Raw genomic sequence first — 25,738 nt, forward strand, 5'->3', positions numbered from 1 at the left:
TCTAGAAAATCTAGATGGTTCTCTCTCTCTCTCTCTCTCTCTCTCTCTCTCTCTCTCTCTCTCTCCCCCCCCCCCCCCCCCCCCCCCCCCCCAAAAAAAGGGGGGGGGGGGGGGGGGATGGGTATCACACTGAAGCTTGCATTAGCTTTAGTTTGAATAACTAAACTGCATCTTCCCAAGTTATCTTTTGTGATTTCCAGTTCATGAAGTTCTGATGCAAATATTTTTTCCTTCTTTGGGAAGATTGCTACAAGGGACCTATTACCAGAGCTTGCAGGTGTCCGACTGACACCTAAACTCTGCAGCCGTGTGTCAGAGGCATTTGTGAGCAAATATGGCAAATATGCTGGTTGGGCTCAAACTCTGCTTTTCATTGCTGAATTACCTTCTCAAAAGGCCCTCCTACCAGCACATTTTTGGAGTACCAAAGAAAAGAAATCTACAAAGACTAAGAATGGCTAAATGTGCAGAGGTAATTGAAACTATGTACTTTTTTTCTTTTGGGAAAACAATTGAAGCTATAATTGATAATTGTCAAAGCTTTTTCGCTTCCTTGATGGCAATAACTTAAATCCCTCCCTCCTCTCTTTCTTTCAGGAGCATGATTTGTAAAAGCTATTATTGATCTCATGATCAAGATGCAAGGGGGTGATTGGAAGTAATGATTCTTTGGTAAAGGCAGTGGGATTTGAATCATGGTAGCCTTTGCACAATTTGATGGAGGCTGACATCAAAACTGCAGGTCCTTTTCAGGTTGCTCCTCGAAATCATGTCACATCTTCTTATATATGATACAAATTCAAAGTATTTGTGCGTAGCTTGATTCATTTCCATTGTGTTGTTAATCACTTACTCTGCTGTGTAGCTCACTTTCATTGATAACTTTCAGAGTAAAGTTTAACTGAGAGCAGTAGACTTTTTCAGTAATGAATATTTATTGGCTGTGGGAGATTATTTGGAATTTTATTATATTTGAGGTTTAACTTTAGTTGACGTTGTAAGTTATTTATGTACTTTGATTCTTATATGGATTTGGGTTGTGACAGCTTCATGGCCTTTTCTATTGTTTGTTTTTGTGAAAATTCTCCTTTGTGGTGCTTCATATATTCTCCAGGACAAGCTGTGAATCCTTCATGTTAAGACTTAAGAATACTTCGTCTACTTTTTCTTTGTTCGTTTGTTTTTATTTATACTGTAATAACCTGTTATTTTTAAGTACACACACATTTATGTATGTATGTATGTATGTATGTATATATAATATAACTTGATATTTTTTCATAGAATCAATACATTACTGTTGAATTAAATGACCTCTACATGCCTTATTTGCATGTTAATTTGTCAGGTTGATGGCAGGTTTTACAAGCACATGTAACCTTAACCTCAGTGTTTTTGTATTGCGGCAAGATTTCTAATTCCCATCAGTTATCACTTTGACTCTTGTAAGTTGGGCGATCTGCCATTCTTTATCTTTGTATGCACAACAAATGGTGTGATTTGATCATAATCATAGTAGTCTAGTGTCAGGTACTGATTGAGCAGTTTTTTTACTGTTATATGTCATTTATGTCTATTAATTGATTTACATCAATGAATGTGTCCATTCCCATTGGTCTTCCCTGATTTCTTGTCTTTGTTAGAATTGCTACATGCTTTGATTTTATGAATTTTTTTTTTTTTTTTTAGAAATGATTTTGTGAAAACGTTATGTTGCTTGCTTTGTGGTCATATTTCTATTTTTGGGATCATTAAGCTTCAAATGAAACAAGTGGAAAACTTCATATTCATTAACTGAAAAATAGGTTTTTTGCTGAAATGAAATCTATACAGAATTATGTACAGAGTTAACTCCTGATGCATTTGTATCAACTGAGCTTCTGAGGTATAATTTGATAACATCCATATGTATTATAGCTATGATGTCAAGTTATATCTAACTATTTCCAGTAAGAGAGGTTGACACTCACTTGGAAATGGAATCCAACAGTAATTGAAAAATTACTCAATTTTATTCCCTTCTAATCATATAAATAATAATTCAATTATGAATACACTAGGTTACCTAGTTACACATCATATACAGGTAAAAATAGGAATAATAATAATATATATATATATATATAATTATATTTAAAAAAGGATCCTTTGTCCCCATGGAAAAGATGGAACAAAATCACCATGGTCATTTACATTGTGCATCAACCAGTAGAGCTTTAGGGATGTCTGGACATGGATCATCGCCAAAAGTATGACTTGCTACAATGATGGAACATTTGCTCTTCCCTAGACATTCCTGTAAAAAATTAATAAGAAAATTATATGACAATAATAAGAAAGAAGTACAAGTCACTGATTCATTTATGAGCTTGATTCATCAGAGGAAAAAAAATGCACCACTTAAATAACATTGCAGTGTTTTACTCGTCATTAATTGCTCTGGTTTCAAACTTTGTAAAAAAGACATTTGATCTAGGAATACTTATACCCTGGAACATATCCTAATCATACTGGAACTGATGCTTTTTCTGGATGTAAAGAATAAGGAGAGAAAAAACTTTCAGGTTTAAATCTTATTTTATTTTAGTTGTCACCTATCTTCTTAACAATTGGATGGAGTTTACTCCATATACTCACCAAGCTTGGTGGTCCATATAGTAATAGAATAACTCTGCTTTGTATGGGAATGGTGGAAAAATTATAATAGAGGAACTGTACACTGATATTATTACCCTGCCTATTTATAAGATTACCTCGTAATCCTATGCTTTCCCTCTCTACTTAGAATTAAAACCAGTATTAATTAAATTGTCTTGAAAATAAAATTACAAGCTCACCTTTTCTACAATGGCTCTGGAATTAGAGGAGTGACAGGTTCCAAGAATTTGACTCTCACAATCCCCAAAAGGTGTTCCAAAGCTTGCAAATGAGATCTTGGATATGGTAGTATTTGGAGGACACTGGAGCTGAACTTGAGGCCCTCTGCCAGAGTTTATTTGACAGATTTCTTCACTTTGGTTATGCCTTGTCCATGAACAAACTGGGGGCAAATGGGATTCAGACACAAGCCCACATACTTTTGTTCTTGAAATTGTGTCCAGGGAAATTCCCAAAGGGTAGCAAATTTCTTCTTCTAGTAGAACTAATAGGTTTTCTCTAGGCTTGAGGAAGGATCTCGGTACATTGTACCTAAAAAATAAAAAGTTCAATATAAGTAAAACGTTTTATAACATCCAAGCAATTGTCCTAGAGCTTGTTGAGAAGAGCAGGAAACTGGTCACACAATAGCACTACACAAGTTGTGATGCAATTTTCTGGGAATAAGTTGGAAGTTATAGTTAAATTTTTTTGGAATTTCATGCAATAGATGAAATGATAATTGCCTGGAGAGATCATAGTGTGTGTTCAGTATGGACACAAAATTAAAACCAAAAACAAATATTTGTATAAAATACCTTGTTTGTGAAGGACTTCCTTGTGAAGTGAGGAATGATACCCAATATCGACCTATGCTCTGGCCATTGACCCAAGCCTCTCCTTTTCCCATAGAACCCAGGTTCAATGCAACAGGGTCATTTCCAGGAGGTTCATCGAACATAGTCTTCCAATCAACCATGAAAACTAGATTAGTACTTGATCGAATGTATGACATGAAGTATATGTTCCTTGTTAAAATAAATACTATACATCTTGTTGCACAGATTGAACTAGGAATTGTTGGCAAAAACAAAACGAGGAAGCAGTAGTCCTACCTTATACCATGTAAGTCGTTGATGCCTAGAGCTTCCATACCTACTCCATTGAATTTTACTTGATCCATGATCTGTATAAATTTGTTGTCTCTCTCCTAACAACCCAACCTTCAGAGATGTAGAATAGTTACACAAGATATGATATTTTAGATATCATTGAAGTTAAAATACAATGCTTAACAAGTGCTGCTAAATCATGAGCTTTGAATGTGAGTCAGCCCCCCAGAAAGGCAAATCTTTATACTGAAATTGATGATAAAAAAACAGTGGACAGTTACGAATTATGATAAGATATGCTTAATCAATGATGTGGAAATTGTTGAATTTTTTCCAGCCATTTCCAAATTCTCCATTAAAAAAAAAAAAAAAAAAAAGAAGAAGAAGAAAGAAAGAAAAGAAAATAAGCATTTTGTAGCTAAAAGGAAATCACCTGATATCCCCATCGGCGGTTGGTGAAATCCTTGCCATGAACTCTTACTCTAGTTAATCCTGCAGCTCTTCTCTCCAGATAGGCTCCAGCATCCTTCACAAACAAACCAATTTGAATGGCAGTTTCATGAAGACAAAAGCATTTATATTTCTTTATTTTGTATAGCATATAATCCGAAAAAAAATTGTACAAATAGAGGAAACATTAAACAACCATGGGCATGCCTAGAAGCTACTCCATTAGTTTTGTCAGATTTGTTTTGTTAATTAAAAGAATCACTACTGCATGTTTCACTAATATTTGCAATCATGTGCTTATTAGAGTAAAAAAAGAGTAAAAATATTATGTTTCCCAATTAAATTCAAACATATAATTGCATTGAATTTGATTGTTCTTAGAAAAAATTACATTGTTTGAGCTAACATTGTTTGAGCTTTATTTGTTAATACAACTATATCTTTGAATTTAATTAAAGAACTTTGTGTACTAAGTGTTGTCCAAAAATTTTACCGAAATGAAGAATATAATCTGTCCTTAATCAAAGTGAAATAGAGTTTTATTCATCTTTGTTACTTAGTTGTTAGGAGATGTCATCAAATGAACTCATTAAAATTCAATCTAGTGCCATGAGGTCACTGTTTGGTTTTCCTTAATTCATAATGCTTAAAAACCAACACAAAAGAATAAGAGACATGAGATTGAAAATTACCGGTAATCCAACCATTGCACTGAGTAGGGAGATGTAGTTTGGTCCAGTACTTAATGTAACATTTTTCTCCAGAGATGAACTTTTGTTCTGGTGACTTCCATGTGCGGATCCTAAATAATAACAGAGTAACGCGAAATAGTTATTGAAAGCTTCTGAGCTTATCAATAAAAAAGTTTCTGGTAAAAACAAGGCAGGATGGTAATATATATGTGTGTGTAATACTTTCTTTAAAAAAAAAAAGAAACAGGGCACCCCAAAAAGGTCCTTTATTATAGCATGGAATGAAAAGGATTCAAGAGAAAAAGGAGAGATAATTAATAAGCCAGTCTAAGCTTGGGAACATTTTCCAAGAAGCTAACCGACGTTCTAATGCAACGTCTAAGCTTGGTAGGGATGTTGGTCATGTTTTATTCCATTATCCACTGCTTGTGGTGGAGCAACTTTTAACTCTTGATAAGGAGGGAGTAGCTTGTAATAGATTTTACCAAAATAATAATAAGCCTGCCATAGATTTTAACGAAATAGGGAGCAAATATGACATTATCATAATACTCTTTTAGTTATCAATGAGTTGGGGTATAAAAATTTACACAACTGATTGGTGCACGTTAAAATGGTGGTAGTAGGGGACTCATATAAAAGTGATATTACTCGGATTGCAACTTTACACCACTTAAACAAATTGTGAAAATTGTTGTGAAAAAAGATTTGTATCTAGCATTAGTGCATTACTCAGCAGGTTTAGGTAATCTGATGAGAAGAAAACGTGAGACTTCTCATCCCCAGCATCGTGAAAAAGAGGTCATAAAATATATACATTTCCATGCGGAAGATGCATACTAAATATGGTGGATATAAATGTAGAATTTACCTATTTTTATTTGTAATACACCAACCATCTAAGAAGAAATCAAGGAATCATAAAACTTGCCTACAAAATCTCCATTTACAAATGCTTGCAGAACGTGTCCATTGGAATGCACATTCAGCACAGATTGAGCAGCTTGGTCGTCATTCGAAAATCTAAATTTACACAATAAATAGCAAGCATTTTAGAGTTATAAGGTTTAGTCACATGAACTTTTAAGACTAGTCAAATAGCTTTACCTGAAAGTGTACCAAAGATAATCAGATGTACCATTCGTTGTACTTATCTGCTCTAAGAATGAGTTTGCTCTTAATGAAGTCTTGTGAATATTGGGGATAACTTCTTTGTGCTCTTCCCATTTTTCAATTGAATCAAACCTTCTCCTCGAGGTCACTGATCTTGTATTATATTGCGTACTTATCTGTTCAATAAAGCAAGTTAAAATATGAAACTACTTTCTAAAATATTGAAAATTTTATTGTTGTTGCATGTGAACAAGCATTTCAGCTCCAAAATATGTAACTTCGACATGTGAATGAAGTCAAACAAATGGAAATGCAAATATGAAAAGATACTTTGTTAAATTGATTGATATGAAAAAGTGCAATTTATGAGAGACTCAAAAAACTTCTTGTGCATTTGAGTCTTACTTACCTTTGCAGTGTTGAAGACTGGGGTCTTGCAATCTGGTAGGATGCTGATTGATTTTCGAGGCAATTCGTATGAAACATTTTGAAAGAGAACTTTGACATCTCCTTTGTTGTCAAGGTTCACCAAAAATGCTGCACATTCTCCTGAGTTTCCTTTGAAGATGTAAGCCTGTATAGTAAAAAAAAAAAAAAAAAATCTAAGGAACAAATAATGTTAGGTGAAACAGATAAACACTAGGAAAGAATATCCAGGAGGTTATATAATACGTTCTTACTTCTTGTTTTCCACCCAAAGATAAGTTTGTTAATCTTCCTGAAAGCAAAGGCTTTGAGCATAACTTTATTGCAGCATGCAATTCCTTAAGATGACCCCACTTAGGTTGTCTAACTAAACCTGAAGTCACCAAGTATCATTAGTATTATTTTTTTGTCAAAGGCTATTATTAATTCATACATATGGAATATGTATAAAAGCAAAAATTGCAGAGAACATACCATACTCATCAAGAGGAGCTTCATCATAATAACTTGTGATTACATATTCAGATGCTGTTCTTCCAAAATTGGTGCCTCCATGATACTATAATGAAACCATTTTTTGGGGGAAAGTATTGTTGGAATTGAATTTTTTTTATGAGTATAGTATAATTATAAAAAAAAGAAACAAAAAAAAAAGAAACAAAAAGTACTTGAAACAAAAGAATCTGCTAACTACTGTTTTTAATGTCAAAAAAGATATTATCATACCATATAATAATTCACATAACTTCCTCCTTTTTTTGCAATAAACAACGCAACATGAAATGCAATATCTTCCGCTGATCTCAAGTATGGTTCTTCGCCATACGTTTGATAACTTCAAAGAAAATACAATGTATTAGTTTGGCCAACAAAGTATGGCATATATGCTTTTAATCTAAATAAAAGCAAATAAGGTTCTATTGGCTCAAACATCTATTTGAAAAAAGCTCTTACAGAAAGGAAAACAATGGATAACATACAAGCTCGTCCAATTCTCTGTCCATAATGATGGTTTATTTGGTGAATTGGGTCCTGCAAATGTTTGTCCACATCGCATTCCATTGCAAGTGTTTATCTGTGAATTATAAGATTTAATTTGTTAAACATTATAGATAAGAGTTCTCTTTTTTGTTTAGGAAACAGCTAAACAAATTTCCAAACTAAAAAAGACAAGTGTTACACGATGTTATTCAGTTATTTTCCTTAAAAAATATTATAATGTTTGCTCCAAGTTTAACTATATATTGTACAGGTTAAATCTTCTTACACTCTCTTGTAGACACATACTATAAACACGATTTTAGGTGACATGACATTGTGTGTCTCGTATATGACCACTGCAGTAAAAGAATGAAACTAACCACTGGGTCAGGAGCATCATCTTGCTTACACATTATCCAAGGTACACCAGTTTGAAGCTCCACAGCCATCTTTGCAGCCCAACGGACATACGGTGGCCCCTTCTCATGAAAATCTGCTTCTACATTCTTGTACTCATTCTCAATCTACATGTATTGTATACACCTTTTGTAAATAAATAAATATGTAAAACAGGTAAGTGAGGTAACAAATTGTCAAATTTCAATATTCTTTTACAATTAAAAAAAAAAAAAAAGACTTAACCTGTGATAATATGATTGGCCCTCCTTGTGAAGCATACAATTTCTCTGACTTCATCATGTCTACTATTTTCTTTGTAAACCTTTCCATATGAAGCTGCCATCGACAAAAATGTTAGAATTTGTTTCATTCAAATCCACTTATCCAACCATTTGTTATACTTCATCAAATATATTAGTATTATATGGTTTATAAGCGAAACTACCATCAATGATCAGTATGAGAATGAGAACTATTCTTGTTGAAAATCACAACAACTTGTATTGAATTTGGGAAATTAAAAGTCATTACCTTGAATGGTTCATTATCAGAACGATAGACAATGCCTGGAATGTCATGTAACCACATTGGCAGACCCCTGAGCCCAACACCAAAACATGCTTAGTTGCAAATTAAATCTAATGCACTAATTTTATGAAATAATTTACATTATCGAGCTTTCTAGATTTGAGAAGTAAATATTTTATATATAGTATAATAAGGAGAAGTATCAAAAGAAAGAAGAAAAAAATCAAAAAAGAAGTGGCTTTACCCATAAGACCATTCGCTCTCAATGAAGGGTCCAATCCTAAGGCATGCATATAAACCTTGTGCATGAATTTCCCTTATGAATTTTACTAAATCACGTCTTCCACTGAAATCATACTGCAAAAGGCATATTGCAGCCACCACCATTAATCATATTAATTAAAAAGACATATTATCACCACCATTAATCATTTAGTTTTATAAGAAATATTGAAATTGATGAATAAAAACTAGTTTAGAAACAGTCATTTGAATGTATTTTCAATAATAATCTTTATTTTTTTTTTTTATGATATTATATTTTTCAATAGTCAATTTTATATAACTTAATATTTACAATAGAGTTCCTCTAGTTTAGTCTCGTATAGGCTAAAATGGAACTTGTAGGGTTAGGATTTGTGGCCCAAGCCCAAAACAATGAATTTGTAGAGAATGGGTGAAAGAATTAGATTGACTATGGAATTGACAATAGTTAATCACAACCTCCAAGTATAAACCAGCATGAATTTACACATAAAAAATGAAATGAATTGGTATCCGAAGAGACATATCATTGATTATGTAGTGATTACAGTTCTTAGAGCTACAGTAAAGTTTTCTTTTCTTTCCTATTGCCTTTTTTCTTCCTCCCCTTTTTCAGGAGCTTCTTTCCTTTATATATCCTCCTTTCCCATCATCTCCATCGTCCACTTGTACTTCATCTGTGAACCTACTTGAGTATATGTCACGTCAAGCATCTCCTTTGGCTCTGTGTGAGTGGCGATAGGTGAGGTTACACTGTTCAGGGGTTTTCTCCACATAAATGCGGTCAGAAAAGTTGTTGCAATGCCTTAAATACGGTGGTAGCTGCTTTTCCTTTAGATATTTCCTCATTCTTATTGTCTCCAAGTATACTCAGAGCTTATCTTAATCAGGAGGAGTGCTCGGAAGATCATTCTGACCTTTTATACGTTCAATTGATCCGTACTATTCGCGTCAGAGGAATAAAATCTCTTCGGACGGACGGCGATCTCCTCGAATTGTAATCATTTTTCTTTTTGGGGATCCCTTTTTCAGATGGGCCTTGCCCTTACCCCTCATTCTCTTCGGACGCACAGTAATACTCACATGGGACTCTAGGCCCACTACGTTAGATTGGGCCTTTCCTCCCCACAAAACTCTAAACAAATAGTTTTAAAATAGTTTCTAAGGCAATTCAATTTTCTTTATTTTATTTTATTTTATTTTAGTTCATTTTATGAATCTAGACTATTTACTATTTCATTTTATGAATCTAAAATGAAAATTTTATTACTGAGAAAAGGAAACAATTTTTTTAATCAATCACAATTACACTCTCCTAAAATGCAACTCTTGTAACTTAATTGTTTTTATTTTTTAAACAGTACTTTTTAATGCAATTCAATGTTATTTTTTATTTTGTTTTATTCTATTAATCTAAATCATTCATTTCATTTTGTGAATATGAAATAAAAATTTATTATTGAAAAAAGAAAAAAATCATCAATCATGATTTCTTGAATATATATACATACCAAGGGAGTCAATCTTGTACTGGAAGCTGTACCAATTTGACTAGTGGAATGATATATTTCAATACCAGTCAATACTGATGTACCGTTTCGGGTTTACCGCTATTTTATATATATATATATATATTATAATAAATATAAAAGTTTACTATAAAACATTATCTCAAATTAGAATAAATTATTCATGGTTTTAGACTTTCACATTAAAAAATATATATATATATATATATATAAGAAAGCTTAATTGTTCATTGCATACTAAGAAAACAAATAATACTAATAAGTTAATGCAAGTAAGTTACCATTTTGCCCTTACAAAAATTCAAAACTTACAAAACTAAAAAAAAAAAAAAAACTTTTTTCTATACTAGCTTGTACCCCCAGTACCGGCCGGTACACCCAAAATTAGTCAATACGCCTGATACATGGCCGATACGTCTAGTATTTAAAACAGTATGAAATGTTAGCGTTTTGATACTGGTACATGTACGGGTATGGTACATACCGGTCAATACTATTACGGTATCGACCACCTTGATACATACACACACACTTAAAATTACCTAGTTTTATATCACTACTTAAAAGTGTTTGCTATGTAGAGGGTTTGTGTTAGTTTTAGCACACTAATTAAATCAAGCTAGATATTAGGTGAATTATACAAGAATATAGTCAAACCACAAAACCATTAATCATACTATAAAAGACATATTACCACCACCATTAGTGAATACAAAAGAGAGAGAGAGAGAGAGAAACTAGGGTTTCACCTGCCCATGTTGGGGCTCATGAAGGTTCCAAAACACATAGGTTTGAATCACATCTAATCCTCCTTCTTTGGCTTTCGCAATCAAAGATGGCCACATCTACATCAACACAAAGATAAAAAGACACTGTTACTCTGTTTTTCAGTAATAAAATAGGAGGTTTATTACTAATTTTGAAACTTGAACATGTACAACGGACAATGGACAATATAGAATCAAGAGACTCCTCTTACCAAACATCAAGCCCTTCCTTATTATGAGCTTCACATTATTAACCTTCGTTGGTCTGGACGTATACTAGCTATAAAGATATTAACTTTTATTTTGGCCAAATTTTTTTAATAAGGTAATCTAATGTATGTCTAAAGGACAGGGGACAATTGTGTGTGTATATATATATATCTATTTGAAGATTAATCTTAGACATAAATCACTATTCTTGTATGCCTTGGGGCTACCATCTCTTAATTTTCTCTTTGGATTCTTTCTATTCAAGAGGGAGATGCTGATAAGCTCCCCAAATACCCTCGTTCTTTTGTTTATTAAATAAAAATTATCTCTATTAAAAAAAAGAATGGAAAAAAAAATTATGGATTTAGCCGGACTGGCCCGGCATGTAATTTAAGAATTCATGGGAGGTAGAATTTTGTATGACGGGAATATATACATAGGGGTTCAAGTCCACCCTATGTGAATGGAGTATTATATATCTTGTAATATAAAATAAAATTTTATATGTCGGTAACTAGATTGAGATAAGAGGGAGTATTATATATCCTATCACTTTTGGAAGAACATTCCAAGTTTCCAACACCCCCACAGAAAAATCCAACCAAAAACAAGGAAAAAGATATCGCTTATTGCTGAAAATTGAAAAACATTATAACAAAATAATTTTTAAATGTGTGAATAGTGCTGTGAGACCCAGTTTTAATGAATTTTATTTTGCTGAAAAAAGTACTTGTGGGTCTCGTGAATAGTGCATGAGACCTATCATCCAAAAACGCACCACTAAAAAACACGTAAAACGCGCAAAAGCATAAGGTATTAAAGGTCTACAACAAAAACAAGGACCTATGTACATGTTTTATTTATTTATTTACGTGATGTACTCGATATTGGTCTTTTTCCTTAAATTTATGAAAATTGGTAATTACACATAACCCACCTGTGGTTTGGGCGAAAATCACTTTACCTACCCGTGGTTTAAAAAGTATCACTTAACATGTTTCCGTAAATCTCCGTAACCTATCTCAAGTCCAGTTGTTACAAAAACACTTTTTAACCCCAAAACACAACATAACGCGAATTAAAACACCAAAAACTTAGAAACTTTTCGAGAGAGAAACCTGTGGTGAAATCAGCGTATTCTTTGTGATTTGGAGAGATCAACGTGTTCTTTGTGGTTTGGAGTGTCTGGAGGGGGAGAAAACACTAGTTTTGCAACATCGAAGTTAGGGAAGGTAGTTTCGGTAAAGAAAATCAAGGTATTTGTGTCGGCTCTGTTTTTTTCAATGTTTTCAAATGGAAAATAATAGAAAAGATGAAAAATAAAGAATGGACATGTTTGATTGCAAATAAAAAACAACAACCAAATTTAAGTTTCAAAATTTTGAATTTGACTATGTATACCCAATAGCCTTTTGATCACATATATTATATATATTTTTGAATTTAAATAGGAGAAAAAGAAAACACACACACACACAGAAAGAATAAAATACCTCAGGAGTGCTACGAGGATAGTGAATTGAGCCAGAGAAAAGCATCTTGTGCTGGCCATTGATGATTAAGGATCTTCCATCATATGTTACGTTTCTTCCACAAGCCAAGCCAAAAGCATTCAAAAACAGTAAGAACCAATACAACAATACCCACAATATCTTCATATTGCTTTCTCAATTCTCAGTCTCGCAGCTCTTTATTTGTTTCAATAACTTTCTCTCTCTTCTCACGCTGCCATATAAATTTGAGTATGTCTTTGTGTTAGAATTTGGTTCTAGCGGCTAAAGGGATTTGAATGGATGATTTTTTTAATTATCTCAATACTACTAATACGTAAAGCTTTTACAGGTTATAGAGATAAAAAAAGAAACTGAGCTAAGCTATATAGTTTGGTATAGTAACGGACCGGTGAACTTCATAGTCTTTGTATGGACTTAGGTTTCTCATATGAAATTTATTTCTGCGTGGAGGTGGAATAGAAGTAGGTGATTATAAGATGCCAAAATCTGAAGGGTCTCCTACCGAAAGAAACAAAGAAAAAAAAAAAAAGTGAAGGGTCTTTCTATAGAATTTCATTTATTAGGTATTGTTGGTTTTGTTTAGAAAATTCAAATATTTAAGGAAACAATATTTAAAATGCTTTGGGTTTATTAGAAAGGTATAAATTTCTAAAATTACTTTCATTAATTTAAACTTAGTGAAAAAATTATATTGATATTTTAAATAAAATATAAGGAAAATTTATTTATTAACTTTGGAAAAAAACTACATTTTATGGGACATCCTAAAATTAAATGGAGGACCCACAATTTGGTACAAAAGTGTATTTATTGTTAGAAAACTAAAACAAGAGAGTTGACTTTCCACAGAAAGAGTAGGTCGGAGAGTCGAAGACAAAGAATGTCCGACACAAATAGGGAGCATTACCCTGCTCAAATCCATCCTTCGAAATAGTTATGGTTCTACGGTCTCTCTCTCTCTCTCTCTCTCTCTCTCTCTCTCATTTTTTTTCAATTATTTAATTCATTGTTTTGTATTTGTAGAGTAAATATAAAGTTTTAGGGAAGTGTTTGTATGTGAGTGAATAAATAATGAGCTATGAAAATTGGTGAGGTTTGGTTTTCTTTTTTTTCTTTTTCTTTTTTTTTTAAAAAGAAAATTAATGATGTGATTAGATGTTATTGGATGGTGTAAAATGGAGGGTCGACACTTGACACCATTATTAAATTTATTCTCTTTGTCAATTTTTTTTTTTTAATTTTTAAAATTCAAAATGTTACAATGGGTTTTTTCAACAAAATTAAAAAAAATGTTACAATGGAACAAAGAAATTTGAACCCTAAATATTTTTTGTTGGAAACTTCAAGAAGTATGAGTCGAATTATAAGACTATTGCTATTCTCTTTGTCACAATGACACGCTCATTAAGCAGACAACAGTTTTGTTTTGGCAATTAGTATTTTTGGATAAAGCTCTAGTCTAAACCTAATCAATATGATTTATCATTTATGTAGATATGTGCATATTAAATTTTGAAAGGAAAAAAAATGCATTAATTGTAGGCTGGTAGCTGTGCATGTGGTTCAGAACTTCATATCACTATGATTTATGTTGATATGTACATAACGAAAAACTCAATTATGTTATTCTTTCCATCTTGTAATTGACATGTGCATATGACAAAACTCATTTACGCTTGATTAAGAGGGGCAGCTGTGATTTAAAAGACTAGATTTATGTCGATATATATGTGAATTTAACGAGATATATATATATATATATCATTTATTTTTTCATCAAATTATTGATATGTGCATATAACAAAGGTCATTTATGGTTGATTCAGGTTGATCAAGAGAGACAGCTGCTCGCCAATGACACGGATCTAGTGAAGCGTTAGCCAGAAATTTTCAAAAGTTCATAATTAACAAGAATTTTCAAAAGTTCATAATTAAATTTTGAAAGGAAAAAAATTCATTAATTGTAGGCTGGTAGCTGTGCATGTGGTTCAGAACTTCATATCACTATGATTTATGTTGATATGAATATAACGAAAAACTCAATTATGTTATTCTTTCCATCTTGTAATTGACATGTGCATATGACAAAACTCATTTACGCTTGATTAAGAGGGGCAGCTGTGATTTAAAAGACTAGATTTATGTCGATATATATGTGAATTTAACGAGATATATATATATATATATATATCATTTATTTTTTCATCAAATTATTGATATGTGCATATAACAAAGGTCATTTATGGTTGATTCAGATTGATCAAGAGAGACAGCTGCTCGTCAATGACACGGATCTAGTGAAGCGTTAGCTAGAAATTTTCAAAAGTTCATAATTAACAAGAATTTCCTGTATAAAAGTTCATAACAATTAACAAGTACTATATTCAACTAGACAGTAACTCGTACAATGCCACGAAAGATTATAACATAATATTCTCTTTTTTTTTTTTTTTTTGACTAAATATGAAATTTGCTAATTGTGATAATTATTAATAAATAATTATTAATAATTATGAGTTAATTGATATTTATTATGATTGTTTTGATATATAAACTATAGGGTTAGGGGTGGCAATGTTCGACCTAACCCGCAAACACGAAACAAACTTGACACGGGTTTTTTCGGGTTAGGGTTGGGTCTTAATGGGTTTGGGTCATAAACAGGATCAACCCGAAAGCGACATGATAAAAAAACGTGTCATAAGTGAGTTAACCTGCGTAACCCAGAATAGACACGATTGACACGCCAATTAATTTGTGTTAACCCGAAATGACTTACTTAACACAACCCGTTTAACTTGTATAACAAATAAATATTTATTTTATTTTAGATTTGTCAAATATCTTTTATATCCAACATACATTTTAAATTTAAAAAGAAAAGTGAGTAATTACAAAAATTTTCAAGGGATATAATTGGAAATTGAAACTTTACATACCCTAGAACTACTAATACTTTTTTTTTTTTTGGCATAGAATTTGCACAAATGAAATTGGATGAGCTTGTGGAAGATGTTATGAATTTGGACATCAACAAAGAATCTATGAATGATAATCGTGGTCATAGTCAGGATTAGTCTACTGTTTGCTCAAATTCTTTCAATATTGATATTTAGCATTTGACGAGTTCCAAGGATATTATATTTTTGTTGAACTATGTTATTTTATTTTTATTAAACTTTGTTATTTTGAATTTGGGTTGAAGTGTATGCACTTCTTTTAGAGTATAAAGAACTTATTTATAGATGAATGTTATATTTTTGTTGAACTATATTATTTTGAATGTGGGTTGAAGACTTGAAGTGTATATGCACTGCTTTTTGAAATGTAAAAAAAATTATTTCTAGACGGATATTATATTTAATATTATGCAGGTTGAAATGGGTTATGTTACATTCGTGTTAACCCAACACGATTCGTTTATTAAGCATGTCAAATTGGTTGGGTCAAGTTAACCCGCCTTATTAACAGGTCGGGTTATGGTTGAAGAATCATAACATGGTTATTAAATGGGTCGGGTTAGAGTTGAGCCATTTAGTCGAATAACTCTACCTTGACACGACACGAACCTGACACGCTAACCCGAATTGACATCCTTATATAGGGTCAGGCTTAAGTCTAGTGTCTAATAATACTGGACTCATTGAGATGATGATATATGTTTACTTTTAGACAAGTGTCATCATCTGACTAGGTTCAGTGCACTGGATGCACTAGACCTAAGCCAAGTCCTAAACTATATATTCTATCATTAACTAGGCATTTACTATGGTGTTCCAAGATTCTATGGAGAATTTAAATATCAAATAGATTTAACTTTAATTATATATATGAGTAAATTACAAATTACACCCTTACAATTTGGAAGTGTTTGGATTTTACACCATAAAGTTTCAGAATTTAGATTTTACCTCCTAAAATTTGGAGATGTTTGGATTTTATATCATGACATTTCGGAACTTTGATTTTACCCCCTAAAGTTTTGGGAGATTTGGACTTTACACCCACCAAATTTTGAAACTTCAGGATTTTACACCATAAAGTTTCAGAATTTAGATTTTATCCTCTAAAGTTTGGGGGTGTTTGGATTTTATATCATAACATTTTGGAATTTTGATTTTACCCCCTAAAGTTTTAGGAGGTTTGGATTTTACACCCACCAAATTCTGAAACTTCAGGGTGTAAAATCCAAATACACCCAAATTTTAGGGAGTAAAATCTATACACTCTCAAAATTTAGGAGGTAAAATTCAAATTTTGAAACGTTAGGGTATAAAATCCAAACACCCTAAACTTCAGGGGATAAAATCTAAGTTTTAAAACTTCAGGATGTAAAATCCAAATACCACCAAATTTTAGGGGTGTAATTTGCAATTTATCCACACACATTTGAATAATATATAAGGTCGACCAAAATTCAGATGACTTTTTTATATTGTAAGGGATGATGCAGGAGACCAAGCCCAATAAGAATAGATATGGGCTGAAGTTCAAGCCCAATGCAATTTATTTGTAGAGGTGGGTTGTTAAGGTCAACATTTCGTGTCTTAGTAGTCTTAATTGGTGGGTTTAAAGGAAAAGCAATATATGAGACAATAGTTAAGAGGAGATTAGTAGAAAGAATAAGGTATATGATTCAAGCTTTCTCCTCAGGCCTGTTCGAGGAGCAAATGTTATTATGATAACAAGGCTTTTGGGTTACACAATTTTGTAATCCTTTCTCTCCCCTTTTCTCTTAGTTTTTCCAATCCCCTTCTAGGGGGATCTTTCCTACCATATATATATGCTGGGATCGTATTCTTGCCGTCCACTTGGAGGATTGTTGATCCTTTTATAGATACTTGTCCCATCACTACTTTGCTGATGGTGGTAGAGTAGGATGCAGGGTGTGGGGACACTGTTCAAGGGTCATTTTACTATTAATGCGGTTGGCTAAGTTGGTACAGTACATTAAATGTGGAGGTGATGTGTGCTTTATCTAGAAGCCTCCTTCGTGCGTTGTTTGCTCGTCTCTTCTTCCTTCCTCGATCTTTAGTCACATGCCCTTGGTAGTTTGTCTACAGTCTCCCGATGAGTGTACATTCCTCAGGCGGGTTAACTTCCTTGGTTTCTCTATCTAGATTACCCTTATTGTGCTGGGCTTGTGATAGTGAGTAGTTGGGCTCAATTGCTTCCTCGGTCTGAACCAATTTGGGTAATATCCTTTTTTTAGGCCCTACCTCCTCCCCCCCCCCCACCCCCCCCCCCCCCCCCCCCCCCCCCCACATATTATTATATATTAAAAATAATGAAAAAGATATAGAAAAAATAATGAAAAAAAAAACTATATATATGTTAAAGTCTGCAAGCTATGTCATTACAAATTATATGCACGAATCTGAAAAATGGCCTTTCCTGTGGAAAATTGGATTGTTCATGGATCCCTAAAAACAAATGGTACAAAATGGTTCATTTTCATGCACATATCGCCTCAACCAAGAGTGCCTTTGGGATGCCTGGACATGGGTCACCGCCAAAATATTTACTTGATAAGGGGATGGAACATGTCCTCCTTCCAATACAGGCCTACAAATCACATTACAAAGGAATTTTCAAGTCAGTATGAGCCAAGATGAAACAAAAAGAAGTGCGACATACTTTGTATATAGGGTTGTAAATGAGTTCAAGGGGCACAGACATGGCAGTTGGCTCCATTAACTTGATTATAAAAACATTCAAAACTTGAGTTGAAAAGCTCAATTTTTATGTTCAAACTATAATTTGGCAATTTCCTGATTTTGAGGTTGCTCGCAAGATTTGTTGAGTATTTAACTCATTACAACCTTTACTTAAAAACTTGAATTTTTTTAATTGGTAAGCTACACACTCACTCATCAAAGCTTATATATTCACATTTATTAAAGCATGTTAGACACCTAACTCTACGAATGGGCAAAGTATAGTGCCAAGCTAGTTTGAAGTATCACATAATTTTCTTTATGAATTGTATGACTTTTTTAAATAATACATATAGATAGTTTTGTAAATTTCATATATTCGGTTGGAGAAGATTGCTCTAAATCAGTTTGAAGCTAAACTTTCTACTCTTACAAATTTCCTAAATTAATTTGTTTACTACACTCCAATTTTAATTTTTTACAAAACATGAAGCAACATAAAATTGACAAATTTTTCTTCCAACTTGCAAATTATAAATCATAGAAGCTGCTTTTTTAATGTTTATAAATAAATCAAGGTCAGCTGTTAGTTAAATTTAGTTCGTTAAGAAATTGGCTTTTAACTTTTATAAGATAGCACAATGATAGACAGACAGTATCTCTATAAATTCTTGGCAACCAAATTGAACATTACTGCATGAATCTACATCTATAGGAAATAAAAGTCGAAAAAGAAGAAGCTAACCTTTTCTACGATGGTTCTAGAATTAGAAGAATGACATCTTCCAAACCCATAGTTTTCACAATCACCACCAAAAGGGGTCCCAAAACTTGCAAATAAGATCTTGGAAATCTTCCTTCTTTGAGGACAACGAAGCTGTACTTTAGGCCTTCTGCCATGTTTCTTTTTATGCTTGGATCTAGTTTGGTTTTGACCCACCCATGAAATCACTGGGGGTGGATATGAACTAGTCACTCTCCCGCATACTCTTGTTATTGAAACTGTGTCTACGGAAATACCAAGAGGGTTCCCATTTTCTTCTTCCAATAGAACTAATAGGTTTCCTTTAGGGTTGAGGAAGGATCGAGGTACATTGTACCTACAAGAACAACCATATCATTTATAAGTGTTTCAAACACTTACATGGGGAGATTAGTTTTTTGTTTTCCTTTTTGTCAAATTTCATATTTGGCACTCAGCAAATATAACCTAATGTAATATACCTAAGATATTGTACATAAATTTTACCCTATTTAAAAATATTTTAAAAAACCCTAACCATCATCTAATTGATGAAAAATGTTGGCATATATAGTAAATCAAATTCATGAAACCGAGGTCATTTTGATGATGTGGAGCCTGTAATGTGACAAGAATTTTATTTACCATACCAACTTTTTTCATCCATAAGATGACGGTATAAGGACATTTTTAAATGATTTTGAAAGTATGAAGAAATATTTTATTGTATATTCGGGTTTGAAATAAGAGTAAAGGTGGAAGATCAAATTTTTAATTTTTTAACCATAGAACTAATGGCTTCCTTTTTACCATTAAGTACAAACGAAAAATTGCATTTTATTGCTCAGTGACAATGTTGTATGCGTATTGTTACTGAATTAATCGCTTGTATTATTATTTGAAGTATTCAAACAAAAGTACCAAACTTAGGTTCTAAGGCATACCATGTTTGTGAAGGACTCCCTTCTGGGGTAAGAAATGAGACCCAATATCGCCCAATACTTTGTCCATTAACCCAAGCTTCCCCTTTTCCCATAGAACCAAGGTTTAATGCAACAGGGTCATTTCCTTTGGGTGCATCAAATTGAGTCTATAAAGACAATCCATCCATGACGATAAGGTTAGTGCTGATTAAGTCTACAGAATTAGTTCAGGCAAGAATAATTAGCATGACAAAGCATTAGCAGAATTTATACCTTGTACCATGTGAGTCTTTGATGATTAGAGTTTCCAAACCTTCTCCATTGAATATTACTTGACCCTTGTTCTGTGTAAATATTTAATTTCTCTCCTGACAGCCCAACCTTCATGAAATTATTGCATGGAATTAGTTCGAGATCATAATCTCATTAGTTACAAACTTTGTAGATGAAAAATGCGTTATGACAATCTTTGAGTGAGCACTTCTTTTTCTTTGAGGAACAGAGTGAGCACTCGCTATGAAAGAATAATATGAAAATATAATTTGTGGAAAATTGAAGCATTACAGATTGAAAACACAAATATAGATATAAGAAATGAACCTGGTATCCCCATGTATAGTTTGTGAAATCTTCGACATCATTTTTGTTTAGTATCCTTACTCTACGTAGCCCAGTAACTCTTCTCTCAAGAAATGATCCTGAGTCCTTCATGCCACAAATAAAAAGTAACTCAATACAATTTTTGAACCCGAAAGCATATATATATAAGATAAATGTTACAGAATGTATACTGATGGGGATGAATCAATAAAGGCATGACTGATGCAATTTTCTTAAAAAAATGGAATCTAACGAAAACTTAATTCTCCTCATTCTCCTTTTTCTTGATAAACATATTGTTAATGAGCTGCTTCTTTGAGTGTTCTTGAGAGATTCATGAAAATCCAATTTTGGGGGAAGCTAAACTCTCGTTGAGAAGTAACGACTACATTTTGTTTTTTTTTTTTTTCTCTTTTCTAGTTTGTAAATAATAATTCAGTTTTCCAAAATAATGGAGGGGATCTTACTTTGTTTTTTGTTTTTTTTGATACATTTTGTCTAAAGACAGAAGATTCAAACCATGAACTTTTTCATTAAAAACACTTGAGAATACCATTTGACCTGTAGGTAGCTGGCACATTGCTTTTAAGTACTATAAAACAATAAATTGAACGAAGAAGAGTACTATTTTTATCTATGGTGCCATGTGAAAAATACAAAGAAGAGTACTAATAAAATTAAAATTCTATCAAACGAAATTATAAAATCAGCTTATTTTGGTTTATGGCTTTATAGGTTTCACTGTTTAAAATTGGAATGCAAATATATTTAATAATATATATTTTTATTAGGAGATGGGTTCAAGTTATACCTGGTGTAATTCTTTAGAGTTACATATTTTTTAAACCATTGAATTTAAGTAAATCCAACGGTTAAAAAAATACCCTCATTATTATAAATATTCTTATTAAGATTTCATTAATTACCTTTATTTATTACATTCTAAACTTATCTCTAAACCCAAAAACGTTTGACGTCTGACTCTCTTTCTCTACGTTTCTCTCTCTCTCTCTCCATTTTTCTCTCTTTGTCTCCTCCACCATTGCTTCTCCATTGTTCCACCTCTATAGGTTGCCAGCAGAAGGAAAAAAAAAAAAAAAAAAGACCAAGCCGAACACTAAGGTTTGTGAGACTTGTAGATACATGTCATTCGAACAAATTGATAGTTAGTAACATTATATTTCCCCTATTTTACAACAAGGACAGCAATATTATTGCTTTTAAACCATAAACACAAATACGAGCATAGCACAACAACTATTATTATTATGGCAATTCTTATACAACAATAACTGGTCCATATCCTATATTTGTGACCCATCAATATTTTCAACTATTAATGTTGCGCCTTGACGTTCAACTGGACAACCAAGAATTGGGTAGCAATGTCCAAGAAATAGTTGTGGGGGTGGGCAGGTACTGGCAAGGAGCCTATTACAGAGGCTGCGATGTTGGTTTTTTTTTTTTTTTTTTTTTTTTTTTTTTTTCTGGCAACCTGTGGAGGTGGAACAATGGTGGAGGAGCAAAGGTGAAGGAGACAGAGAGAGAAAACGGAGAGAGAAACGTAGAGAGAGTCTCAGACGTCAAACGTTTTTGGGTTTAGAGATAAGTTTAAAATGTAATAAATGAGGGTAATTAATGAGATTCTAATAAGAATATTTGTAATAATGAAAGTTTTTTTTTAACCGTTGGATTTACTTAAATTCAACGGTTTAAAAAAGATGTAACTCTAAAGAGTTACACCAAGTGAAACTTGAACCCATCTCTTTTATTAGCATAGCTATGACCCATTTTAAAACTTTTCATTCCTCTCATTTGACAATTTGTTTAATATAGGAATATACATAAAGCTTTAGCATTTGGCTGACTTTTATCATCAGATATAGAAACTTCCAAACCATCAATCAATGCTTTATTGATGTGAAACGTTTCTCATGGCTGAATCAAACCATAAAAAATTGTTCAAATACTTCAATTAATATTAATTATGACAGCCATGCTTTTCTACAGTTAGTGTAATACATGTACGTGGAATTAATGAGAAGACTCCACCCGAACCTTATATGTAAGTGGTCAGGCGATGAATTTTAAGGGTGACAAAATAGTCTATATACTCCGACAACCAGTCCTTACACTCACTTCCTTCTCAACTATTTTGTTAAAAAAAATATACATTTAATCTTAATTTCCATACAAACACTATTATTTTTATACACTTTATTCTGACTTCAAGAAAATATCGTTTAAGATCTTCTTTTACTATATGTGGTGTAAACTTGTTAGGATATACAGTTAGGGTGTTTGTTAGGATATATAGTTAGGTGGTTGGCCTAGTGGAGGCGAAATGCAAAATATTTAGTCTACTACATTAGAAAAAATCGTAAACAGTGTGTATCATCTCAAGATAGCAACTTGATCCTCACCTCAACTCTGCCACCTCAAACTTATGGAATTGACTGTATTTTATTTTATGAGATATCTCTTAACAAGAAAAATAAAAAACTGTCAATTCCATGAGTTTGAGGTGACAGAGTTCAGGCATGGTTCGTGTGGACCAAGTTGCTCTCTTAAGAAGATACACGCCATTTACAGAGTTCTCCAGTGTAGTAAACTAATGAATTTTGTGTGTCGCTCTCAGGATACAACAAGCTCAGCCACTTGGTTGTATATTCTAATAAGTCTACACCACTTGTTGAATAAAAGGCTTTTAAACAGTTTTTTTTTTTATAAGTGCATAAAAATAATAGTGTTTCGTATAAAAATTAAGACTATATGGATATATGTTTAACAAAATAGTTAAGAAGAAAGGGAGTGTAAGAATTGGTTGTCGGAATACATACAAGTGAGTCACCCCTAAAATTCATCACCTAGCCACTTACATAGTAGAGTCTTCTCATTTAATTCCGCGTTTTAAATTTCTAACATGTATTACATTAACTGTAGAAAAGCATGGCTACCAATAAAGCATAAGATTCAGGCATGAGAAACGTTTCACAACAATGCTTCAATAAAGCATTGATTGATAGTGTGAAAGTTTCTATAATATATGCAATGATAATAGTCAACCAATGCTATGCATACTCCTATATTAAACGAATTGCCAAATAAAGCAAACGATAGGAATGGGAATTGGGATGTTTTAAAATCGGTCATAACTCATAACTTTTTTTTGATAAATAACGTAAGAATATTATTAATAATAAAAAGATTGCCAAACCGAGTACATTGGGAATGTACTATGGAGGTACAAATCAGAAAACAAAAGAACAACGGTCAAGAAAAACAGAAAAAGAAGAACAAGAAAAATGAGAAAAAACCACACTCCATTCAAGGAGAGTGTGTAAGAAAAAAGACTTAATCTCCAGCAAAGCTCGTTCACACCCCTCAAAGCTTCTAGCATTCCTTTCACGCCAAATGCACCAAATCAAGCAATGAGGCACTAATCTCCAAACATCAATGTGACGATGACGCGCAAACTTTCCTTGCCAAGCCTCAAACAACTCAATAACAGTGCGAGGCATAACCCATTGAATACCAAACAAACAGAAAACCAAGGACCACAACTCCCAAGCTATGGAGCAATGAAGAAGAAGATGATCCACCGACTCCCCACACCTCTTACACATATAACACCAGTCAAGCACTTTCCAAAGAAATCTGATGGGCTACCATTGATCAGGATGGAGAACTTTACAGTTGAAATGCAAAACCTTATCCATTTTCTCCATTTCTCTGAGAAACCACAACGCTGAAGCAAGTACAATAAAAAATCCCAACTCACATGATCATACGCCTTCTCCACATCTAACTTACACAACACACCTGGAACTCCGACTTCAATCTACTATCAATACATTCAGAAGCAATCAAAACGGAATCCAAAATCTGTCTACCCTTCACAAAAGCATTTTGTGAATCCGAAACAATCTCATGCGCCACCCTACGAAGCCGATTAGCCAACACCTTAGAAATAATCTTATAAATCCCACCAACTAAGCTGATAGGCCGAAATCCTTGACCTCCACAGCCTCCACTTTCTTGGAATAAGAGCAAGGAACGTAGCATTAAGACTCTTCTCAAACACCGCCTGAGTATGGAAATTGTGGAATACAGCCATAATTTCTGTTTTCAAAACACCCCAACAAGACTGGAAGAATGCCATTGAAAAGCCATCCGGGCCAGGTGCTTTGTCACCATTAAAGTCAGTGATCACCCCAAACACCTCTTCTTCCTCAAAAGGCTATCTAGCCAACTCGCATCTTCCACAGAAATACTAGAAAAATCCACATCATCTAGGACAGGTCTATGAGTCACATCCTCCAAATAAAGCCGCCTATAAAACTGAGAGATACAATTTGCTATAGCAGCCGAATCCGAAGACAACACCCCATCCACCATAAGCCTATCAATAGAATTAACCCTCCTATGAGAGTTAGCCATGCGGTGGAAAAATTTCGTATTCCTATCTCCTTCCCTAACACAAAGAACTCTAGATTTTTGCCTCCAACTTATTTCTTCCAACAGAGTAACTCGCTCTAACTCATCACGAATTCTTCTCATTTCTACCTTTTCCTCCAATGATAAACCCCGACTCTCCTCCAAATTCTCTAGAGCACTTAGGTCCTTCCACAATTTTTTAATCTGCACTTCAACGTGACCAAACACCTCCACATTCCATCTTTTCAGATCATTTTTAAGAGCTTTAATTTATTGGCCAGAATGAAACTTGGAGCACCATTAATCTGATAAGAATCCCACCAAGACTGGACCCTATCCACAAAACCTTCATCTTTAAGCCACATATTCTCAAATCTAAACGGCATACTACCTCTCTGAAAAGACCCACCCTCAAGGACAATTGGAAAGTGATCCGAGCACAACTTAGACATCCGTTTTTGAGAAATTGTAGGAAACTTATCCTCCCAATCTGCAGAAAACAAGAATCTATCCAACCTAGCCTTTGAAACAACTTCTCTAGAATTTGACCAAGTAAAAGAACCCCCTTGCAATGGCAGGTCAATGAGACCCTGTTCTGAGATAAAATTGGAGAATTCCCTCATAGCCGTAGTGAAAGAATTAGACCCCAATCGTTCAGAAAGGAACCTAACCACATTAAAATCACCACCCACACACCACGGGACACTCCACCAACTATTCAAGCCACAGAGCTCCTCCCATAAAAACCTCCTATCTC

The 25,738-nt window shown here is 33.3% G+C and overlaps 3 protein-coding genes across 7 annotated transcripts in view; 1 reads left to right on the forward strand and 2 right to left on the reverse strand.

Annotated features, from left to right (window-relative positions):
* Positions 1-243: 243 nt before the first annotated feature.
* On the forward strand, positions 244-2,959 carry LOC112033891 (N-glycosylase/DNA lyase OGG1; the record flags this gene model as incomplete). Of its 4 annotated transcripts, XR_010623793.1 has the most annotated exon segments (4): positions 244-472; positions 598-753; positions 1,349-1,445; positions 2,864-2,959. XR_010623793.1 is itself a non-coding variant. In XM_065760427.1 (2 exon segments), a coding segment is annotated over 1 exon segment (219 nt), but the record flags the coding sequence as incomplete, so codon positions are not given.
* On the reverse strand, positions 1,863-12,766 carry LOC112033890 (beta-galactosidase 16). Its single transcript, XM_024066665.2, has 19 exons — positions 12,602-12,766; positions 10,881-10,976; positions 8,583-8,695; positions 8,342-8,408; positions 8,054-8,146; positions 7,792-7,935; positions 7,411-7,505; positions 7,157-7,265; positions 6,905-6,989; positions 6,685-6,803; positions 6,414-6,578; positions 5,999-6,180; positions 5,823-5,914; positions 4,892-5,001; positions 4,183-4,275; positions 3,753-3,860; positions 3,456-3,601; positions 2,838-3,189; positions 1,863-2,296 (listed from the first exon to the last, which is right to left on the reverse strand). Exons 1-19 carry the CDS (start codon positions 12,764-12,766, stop codon positions 2,186-2,188), a joined length of 2,445 nt encoding a protein of 814 aa, XP_023922433.1. The 3' UTR covers positions 1,863-2,185.
* Positions 12,767-17,960: 5,194 nt separating this feature from the next.
* The window catches only part of LOC112004315 (beta-galactosidase 16), an 18,134-nt gene continuing 10,356 nt past the window's right edge, over positions 17,961-25,738 (reverse strand). For both annotated transcript variants that reach the window (XM_065760440.1, XM_065760441.1), the window contains 5 exons: positions 20,545-20,649; positions 20,218-20,325; positions 19,966-20,111; positions 19,025-19,379; positions 17,961-18,187 (listed from right to left, as the gene is read on the reverse strand). In XM_065760440.1, coding sequence (XP_065616512.1) covers positions 18,077-18,187; positions 19,025-19,379; positions 19,966-20,111; positions 20,218-20,325; positions 20,545-20,649 — 825 coding nt within the window. In that variant the 3' untranslated portion in view covers positions 17,961-18,076. The remainder of the gene's footprint in view (positions 18,188-19,024; positions 19,380-19,965; positions 20,112-20,217; positions 20,326-20,544; positions 20,650-25,738) is intronic.

Source organism: Quercus suber, unplaced genomic scaffold (genome assembly GCF_002906115.3).
Source record: "Quercus suber isolate HL8 unplaced genomic scaffold, Cork oak 2.0 scaffold_367, whole genome shotgun sequence".
NCBI classification, from domain to species: domain Eukaryota; kingdom Viridiplantae; phylum Streptophyta; class Magnoliopsida; order Fagales; family Fagaceae; genus Quercus; species Quercus suber.